Here is a 9,009-nt window from a genome sequence, read left to right as displayed (position 1 = left end):
GGTACCACTTCAGCTTGCACTCGCCTTTCACGGAAGACAAAGCCACAGCCATTAGCCCTATAGGAATATAGGATTACTCCACCAAGCAGTAGCCGCTGATGAGACAGACTGATTATATGGCTAGCTCGCCCAGCTGTGCAGGTTCCTTCCGGCCTACGACCCCGGCCCGGGGCCTGGGATGTATGGTGTATCTCGGCCATTAATTTAGGTGGAGGCTTGATTAGGAAGCCGGGGTTAGTGTGGCGGCGAGGGCTAGCTAAGACCGGGGGTTAATGCGAAGCAGACCCGGCACGCGATCGAAAAGGATGGCACCGGGCCACTGGCAGCGTGACTCGGTTGGCGTCACCGATTTATTATCGATGGGTTCGACTGCTTTCAGATAACAGCTGCTGGTTCTTGATTAGTTGATTAAGGTGGAGGCTTGATTAGTTGATTCGATGATATGCCGCATGCAATTGATCAACGTTCAGCATTGAGTGAAATCCTAAACACTAGCTAGTACTGGTAGCACGTCTGTTTGGTATGACTCCAACTCTGGGTGGAACTGCTCCACTCCAAAACTCCAGGTGGAGTCAGCTCTAGGTGAAGTTGGAATTGTCTAATGGAGGTGTTTGGTTGGGAGGGTGTCCCCAGCTCCAAAAAAGAGAAGTTTGAGAGTAGATTGCCATTCTTGCCTTTGGTTCGATCTCGCCCTCCACCACAGAAGCCCACTGTTCTTCCTCCTCTCGCCGGGAGCAAGGAACGGAGCAAAAGATTTTACTTTCCTCAGGGACCCAATCACAAAAGAGCCAGGCTCCTTCTTCCTCCTCTCGATGGGGCTTTGGCCAACCGGCTTGCCGGCGCTCCGGCGAGGTGGTGTCTCGGGCGGGTGGCACAAGAGGGAGACGGGGTCGAGGGGAGTCTATGAGTGTGCTCACCGGCGGAGGGCATGGACGGAGGTGGTCAGGTGGGGTGGAGCTCGGGCGGCGGCTGGTTTTCACGGTGGCGGCGGTGCTTCGGCGACGGGGTGACCACAGAACTGGCTAAACGGGCATGGCTCGCCAAGAGGAATCTGCTGCTGCTGCTGGCTCGCTCCAGTTGAGGAAGGAGGCAGTGAGACAGCAGAAAACCGGTGGCGGTAGCGGTGGCTCGGCCAACGGCTCTAGCGGTGGTGCAGGGAGGCTCGCGCGGATGGTGAGGCGGCGACACGCGCAGGACGCGGGCAGCGATAGCGGCTGACGGCGGCGCAGGAGAGCGGCATCAGGAGGCCTCAAGCGGCGCGGGGAGGAGAGTCGGGGAGGGGGGAGGGGGTCTCAGGAGAAAATAGAAGTGAATCATTTTTTTTAATCAGTGGCATTGGTGGGTAATTACCCACCAACTCTACGAGGAGGTTCATATTGGGTGGTTTTGGAGCTGCAAAAGAGATGCTCCAAAACTCCACCCCATTTGCACTACAGCTCCATGGAGTTGGCAGCTCCATGGAGTTTAGAGCTGGGGTGTTTGGCTGAAAAATTGGCTGGAGTTGCTGGAGTTCAGCTCTAGAGCTATGCCAAATACCCCCTAAGCTGGGTCTACAGGGGCTCGTGGAACGCAGACGCGACCGTGCTGCTGCGAATGGGACGGATCACCACCTTGCTTGTTGTTAGAGGCTTTGGAGCGGAAAAAATCGGCTGCCAAGAGGGTAGAGATGTCGAGTCAGCTTGGGCTTAGCTATACACCATGTCTCCGTTTTAATTTTCAAGGGAGCGTCGTTGTAAATCACTTTCTACCTATAAATACAATGATGCGCAACTTTACTGCATATTCGAGAAAAAAAGAATGTATCTGTGTGTTTTTTTTTAAAAAAACAATGCGCCAATGCACATTTACACCTTGACAGCGTTTCTTTTAACGAGGCATGATAATGCCCGATTGTATCGAAAAGGAGAAAAAACTCAGACTAGGCGGTACAACGAAGCAACAACTTCAAAAGGGTGAGCAACGGCGTCATGGCGACAACAACTTCCCAACGGTGTGTTTTAAAAAAAAAATAGAAAAGGAATGAATCCTGTAGTCTACTTGTATAGATAATTGAAATCCAAATCATTTTTGCCTTTAGTTATCCGGCTATAAAAACAATTTTTCTCAGTTCTCTCAAGCAACCCGTCAGCGACATAAAAATCATGAAAACGTTGCCCTGTCGCACACTCGCACCAAGCTAGATCTACACCGCGTGACTTGTCCAACATGCTTGCTGCTTAGACCTTTCTTTGTCCTTTTCGGTCGCTATTTTCGATGCTTTCCATTGCAAACATCTTAGTCTTAGCAAGAAAATGTGACAATAACACTAACTAGTTTCCCAAAACTTTTTCCGATGGCTATATTGTCGCGTGTAACGAAACATCCCCTTCAGTCCTCTCTTTCCCTTGCAACTGTGTGGATTTTCAAATTCCACGACGAGCTCTAGATATGTAGGACGGTAACCTTGCAATCTATGGCACGTCAGAGCATAGCTATCACATTGATCGGTGCTGCGTTCCATGTCACGCCTAAGATTGCAACGATGCCAACTGATCCGGCAAAAGTAAGCAGCGCATGTTTTGGTCAAAAAGGTTTAGGTAATATGTGATATCAGTAAGCTCATCAAGCTGCAGTTCCCTTCTCTAGACGGTCCTCTGAATGAACACGGTATTAATAGGGTAGGCCATCTAAGAACTGTAGGATGTATACATGCTCCACAACAGACAGATATGAGTATGATGTATGGCACATCTGTATTGAAGAGGCCGAAGAAAAAGCAAGCATGATACACGATAGCATCAAGGCAACTTGGATAACCTTTTCCACCAGACCAGAGATAGTTAGATTTACAAGCATGAATTATGTACAATGGATCCCGTGGGTCGTGGTAGGCGAAATGCTAACGCCTTGTATATTTGTGTCTCTGCACCTAAGTGAGGAAATGAGTACGAAGAACCTGGTTTCTCCTATGATTCATCAGGCTTTGGTTCAAGGATCACAGGGATCTTCTCCTTATGGTCACCACGCAAGACTTCCACCGTCACCTTTGAACACCATGAAACCAGTATCTCAGCAGCTATCAAAGGTAACATATTACTTCTGTAAATGTAGGTCAAAGCTTACCGTTTCCCCAACTTTACACTGATCCAATATCCGGTACAAGTCGCTTCCATTTGTTACCTTCGTACCATTCACAGAAGTAATTATATCCCCCAGGATAAGACGACCGTAGGCATCTCGCTTGGTTGATTGCAGACCCTGGCAAACAAAATTAGTACAACTTTTAGTAACAGTAGCACTACACTGCAAACACGTTTCAAAATGCATTATGTTACGCAATAGGTGCAGAAAAAGAAAAGTTTCTTTCAAATAGTTTTTCTTGTCCATTTTATTTCTAGGTTGTCCTTGGTTTTAACCAAACACACATGAAAGTCAATGGAAACTACAATGTTTTCTCATGGTTGTATACTGAGCATTGACCATGAATAACTGAAAGACTGCCTAGGACACAAGCAGAGCTGAAGTATAATTACAACATGCCCAGTCTAAGAAATCTGTTGCTTTCAAGTTGAGCGCTTTCTAAATTCCAGGAAACATAAAAAGCTTCTTACTGCTTTGCCAGCTGGTCCATTTGAAGGAGCATCCAAGACAAGCACTCCACTTAATCCAAGCTGCTCCACAGATTGATCAGGGGCAAATTTTATTCCCAAAATAGGTCTGGTCACCTTACCAAACTTTATAAGTTGATCCACAATGCCCCCAACCTGAAAACAGGCCTTATTTATATTATTGTCAAAATATGTGATTTAACTGCTGGGAAGAATGAGAAAGAACAGAAAAATCTGAACTGATGAGCTGACTTGAGTGGAGTACTGTTTTTCTTTCGAGGGAACAGGAGGGCACAGGCCCCTTGAGTGAAATATTATTGGCAACAGATTGTTGGAAATTAGGGAAGAAAATGTACGTACAGTATCAACTGGAATGGAAAACCCAACACCAGATGATGCTCCTGAAGGTGAGTATATAGCAGTGTTTACACCTATCAAGTTTCCAGAACTATCAAGGAGTGGACCACCACTGTTACCAGGGTTGATAGCAGCATCAGTCTGTATCACATCTTGTATAGGTCGTCCTGTGGCAGCTGAACTGATTTCTCTACGCAGTCCACTAGAGGAATAAGCACAAACAGCAAAACAGAGTCTCAGTGCATTCTGTATGAACCAGCCAAAGATGAATCAGCTTAAGAAACAATGTTCCACCTGATAACACCTGTTGTCAGAGTGTGGTCAAGGCCAAACTGCAAACAAGAAAATAATAAATATTAAGATTACGGGTAAATAACTAACAAGCCAAATGTACTCATAATCAAAAGAACTCACCCTAATAATTGAAGTTCAATAATTTTCCTAACAAAGCAAAGATCATACCTTTCCATACAGGAATTTGGTCAAACTTTAATCTGTATAATCACATAACTGTTTGTTGCAGCGCTATCTAGTATTATTATATTGCTTGTTGCAACTCTATCTAGTATGCTATTGCCTTTAAATGCTACCTAATAATATAATCATGAAGCAGCAACAGCAGTTTGCCTTTGCGATTGTTATAGCATGGATCAAGACTTCAAAGTCAAAATAAGAGAAAATATCAGGAATACAATAGCAAGTACTTAAAAGTTAGAACGCTAAAAAGTAGCTTTATGATAGGAAATCTAGTTCTAAGCTACAAATCAACCATCATGCACACATAATCTCATTATGTTATTATTAGTGACACAACAAAAAAAGGAAAGGTGTTCTAAGCACTCACTGGGTTTCCAATGGCATATACTTTCTGACCAACCAGTAGGTCTGCTGACACACCGACTGGTATAGGTCTTAGTTTATCCTTTGGTGCTTTGATACGCAAAACAGCAACATCCTTGTCCTGGTCAAACCCAACAACTTGTGCTTCATACACTGACTGATCAGCAAGTGTGACCCTGTATAAAACTATCAGTGGTAACTTCACTTTGCCACTATACATCTATTGATCATCATCTACAAACTATTAAAAAAAATAGAAGCAACATGGATGTTTTGTTCTATTCGTGTATCTAACTATCTAAGTAAGTCAAGACTATTTGACATTAGCAGGGTGATGCACACAAGCTGCAGAGCATGACCAACTAACAGTCTAACACACAAATGTGGTTTAGCAGTAATCAGAAGTTTATGCCATTCTTGGCTTGAAGCATTAAATCTTTTGCATTTAAAATACGCATGTAGCTTTAAGTATTACCTGAGAGTGAAATGCAAAGAATTTCTAGATTAAGTACTTTATATCCAAAATGTTTCTGTAAATGTGGGTGCATGTAACCTTCCATAACTTTAAACAACCAGATATTGAAGCTGTCGAATATGTGTCCCATTGCTTCTGCTACACTAAACTGTCGATCTTTGGGCATACTACTCATGCTCCGACCAGGTCTTCTAGTTCTAGGGAGGTAAATTGGTAATGAACCATCACTGGGCCCTGTTGCAGTTTGCTAGTATTGTCAATCAGTAATTGCGCTGCCCCAGCTTAGCAATAATACATTGCAGTACTAAAAGTCTAAAACCCCTTCCCCCCTCCGTCCACTTCAAATTATTGCAAGTCAAGAGCATATTTTAATTGGAACTTCAGCGACCCTAACATTTAGTAGAAATGACACGCTTTGACCTGAGCCCAACCGATCTAGAGAAACGTATTAGAAAAGCATCCGGTCCTCTGAAGTCTGAACCAACCTGAGGTCCGAGGCGCCACGGATGACATGGAAATTGGTGACAATGTGTCCGCTCTTATCCCAGACAAACCCCGACCCAGACCCCTGCGGCACCTCGAGCACGTCGAGCGTGAAGGCGTCCTGCCTGCAGCACATCGAAGAAATTATCTCCGCAGCCTTTGTTTGCATCAGGAGTTCAGGACATCGACACAGCAAACAGAAGCCACTGAACGCGAGTGGCATACCTCACGGCGAGGTTGGTGATGTAGACGACGGAGGGCGTGTTCTCCTGGAAGAGGCGCACGGTGGCGAGCTCGTCCGCCTGCAGCTTCCGCGGCGTGGCGACCACGAACGCGGAGGCCGCGCCGGCGTCGCCGAGGATCAGCGCCGCGGAGGCGAGCGCGACGATGAGGGAGCCCGCGGCCGACGACAGCAGCCGCCCCGCCGCCTCCGCGGGGACCAGCTCGCCTAGCCACCGCGGCGGCCACGGCCACGGCGTGGGCGCGGGCAAGGGGAGGGCGAGCGAGCGGGAGGAGGAGGTGTTTGAGGAAGCGGCGGGCGCGGGCTTTGTGGCCGCGGCGCACGCGAGGTGTTTGAGGAAATGGCGCGGGCGGCGAGGCGGCGGGCACGGAGGGGAGAGGAAGCAGGCGGTGGGAGAGGAGGAGGAGGAGGCGGCGGCCATCTGGTCGCGCTTGTGCGGGAGGGGAGTGGAGCGAGCGCAGCCGCGGCCTGCAGTGGAAGGGGTTGGACGAATCGATGAGTGGATGCGCTGCGTCGCTGCCCGGCGCTTGCTTGGCGCTTTGCTACTGGTTGGTTGGTCTCTTCCCAAATTTTGGTCTGCGTTTCGTTTGGGTTCGTGCTGCTTCGGGTCGAGCGAGGCTTCCCGAGTTCCCGTGTGTGATGGTGGATGCTCCTCGACGTCTCAAGCTTTGCGTTACCGTACGAGGAAATTGCTAACTTACAATAGGAGTCCCATGTATCTGCAGACTTACAGGATGTGACTTATGTGACCGGTTAGATTTTCACCGCTCTTAAATGTTCATGAATAATCTGTGCCATCCCCCCCTGACGTTGCAAGGCTACCAATGCAGCACAATACAAGTTATGTCCTTTTCAGAATTTTGTGATTGCGTGTAGGGTCACAGCTCTTGTTACCGAATAGGAATGCAAATCTAGTCATACTCCTTAGATTTTTTTTTATAAAATTCATTTTTGACCGTGGAACTATAGCTGGCGTTTGATCAAAAACTATAAATCTTCGACCATCTAACTAACAAAACCATTCATATTTAACCATTTTAGTTGGTGGTTTTGATGACGTGGACTACACGTGGCAGTGAGACCTCTACATGTCAGTTTCATCTTCCTCCTCCCCCTCTCCCTGTCACCTAAATCCACCCTCGGGCCACCCAATTCGCCGGTCGGCGGTCGGCCGTCCCTGTGGAGCGAGGAGTCACCGAGCGAGACGAGTGCCAGCAACCTCGTCAGCTCCGAGCCCCTGCCTCCTATCCGCCACCTAGCGCGGGACATGAGTGCGCGCACCTCGAAGCTGCAGCAAGCACCACGGCCGGTGACCTCCGCTGCCGTCCCTAACTGCCCACCCACCAGATCTTGGCACCACCTCCTGCCTACCACCTCTTCCTGCTGCTCTCGCCCCCCCCACCCACACACACAAAAGATACTTGTGTTGTAATCTGGTTGAGGTTGTTATGATCGACCAGCTCATTGTAGATAGGATAGATTTGGTTGTTAATTTCTTTGTAAACACCTCTTGTACAAGCCACGCCGGGAGCTGTTCCCAGCCTATTTAACACAGAGCCATGAACCCTAACGGGTATCACGTTCAAGCCTTTCTCATATGGTAATCAGAACCCGGTTCCTCTTCCAGCTTCTCCATGACTCTCCCATCATCCTTCGCATTTGTTCCTTCTCTTGGCTATGCAGTCATGGAGAAGCATGCCAAGAACAACCATCCACTATGGAGAGCCCAAGTCCTGTCCGCTCTGTGAGGTGCGCAGATGGCGGGCTATGTCGACGGCTCCATGAAGGCTCCTGAGAAGATGATCCCCAAGAGCGCCACAGATACTGCGCTCATTGCTAACCCTGCATTTGAGCAGTGGGAAGTGCATGATCAGCAGGTACTTAATTACCAGTTGTCATCTCTTTCGCGCGACATCCTTGTCCAAGTCATCCCTATAGAAATGGCACGAGAAGTGTGGGTTGCCATCAACAACATGTTCACATCACAGTCTCATGCGTGTGTCATCTCGGCCCTCACCATGGCACAGAAGGGAAACTCTACTATTGCTGAGTATTACAGCAAGATCAGGACCCTTGCAAATGAGATGGCATCTGCAGGGAAGAAACTTGAAGATGAAGAACTCGTCTCCTACATACTAGAGGGTCTTGATGTCGACTTTAACCCGCTGGTATCTGCTGTTGCTGCGTGTGTGGAGCCTATCTCTATGGGAGAGCTCTATACGCAAATGACAAGCTTCGAGCAGTGTATGGATCTGCTCCATGGAAATGGCTCCGGCTCATCTGCCAACTCGGTGTCCCGTGGCGGGCGCGGTGGTGGCAATCCTCGCGGTGGATGTGAAGGAGGAGGTCGTGGCTGCGGTGGCTTTGGCCGCGGCCGCGGCAATGGACGACAGGGCGGCAACGGCAACACTGAACGCCTTGTCTATCAACTGTGTGGCAAGGAAAGCCACACGGTGATCAAGTGCTACAAGCGTTTTGACGCTTCCTTCATCGACATTCCTGAGCACAAGAGCGCCTCTGCTACTACCTTGTCCTATGGCATCAACACGAACTGGTATGTCGACTCCGGCGTGACGAACAACATCACTGGTGACCTGGAGAAACTCACCATGAGGTATGAGTACTCCAGCAACGATCAGATCCATATGGCATCTAGTGCAGGTATGGAGATCCAACAGATTGGTCAAAGCATTGTTCACATCCCTGATCATAATTTTTTTTTTCTAAATAATGTTCTCTATGCACCTACGGCTAACAAAAATCTAATCTCTACACCATTTTACTTCTAATAATAATGCCTTCTTGGAATTTCACCCTGATTTTTTTCTTGTTAAGGATAAGGCAATGAAAAGGGTTCTTCTTCGCGACAGATGTAGAGGGGGTCTCTATCCCTTGAAGCCTATCCCGCCTAAGCAAGTTTTAGGTGCCACCAAGCTTCCTACATCCCGATGGCACAGTCATTTAGGTCATCCATCGTTTCCCGTTGTTCAACGGATCCTTAGCAAGCATAAACTTCCTTTTGTTTC

The 9,009-nt window shown here is 48.0% G+C and overlaps 1 protein-coding gene and 1 non-coding gene across 2 annotated transcripts; one reads left to right on the top strand and one right to left on the bottom strand.

Moving 5' to 3' along the window:
- Positions 1 to 2,777: 2,777 nt before the first annotated feature.
- LOC117850586 (protease Do-like 1, chloroplastic) lies at positions 2,778 to 6,469 on the bottom strand. The gene is made up of 8 exons (XM_034732444.2): positions 5,968 to 6,469; positions 5,745 to 5,867; positions 4,789 to 4,960; positions 4,239 to 4,276; positions 3,948 to 4,146; positions 3,591 to 3,743; positions 3,103 to 3,237; positions 2,778 to 3,023 (listed from the first exon to the last, which is right to left on the bottom strand). The coding sequence occupies exons 1-8, from the start codon at positions 6,402 to 6,404 to the stop codon at positions 2,946 to 2,948; spliced, it is 1,335 nt and encodes a 444-aa protein (XP_034588335.1). The 5' UTR covers positions 6,405 to 6,469; the 3' UTR covers positions 2,778 to 2,945.
- A 1,616-nt stretch (positions 6,470 to 8,085) lies between these two features.
- Positions 8,086 to 8,224, top strand: LOC117851118 (small nucleolar RNA Z247). Its single transcript, XR_004639480.1, has one exon. It is a non-coding gene; the product is annotated as a small nucleolar RNA Z247 (small nucleolar RNA).
- The last annotated feature ends 785 nt before the right edge of the window (positions 8,225 to 9,009 follow it).

Source organism: Setaria viridis, chromosome 3 (assembly GCF_005286985.2).
Source record: "Setaria viridis chromosome 3, Setaria_viridis_v4.0, whole genome shotgun sequence".
NCBI classification, from domain to species: Eukaryota; Viridiplantae; Streptophyta; class Magnoliopsida; order Poales; family Poaceae; genus Setaria; species Setaria viridis.
Note: the sequence above shows the minus strand (reverse complement) of the source record. Positions and strands in the feature narration are given on the sequence as shown.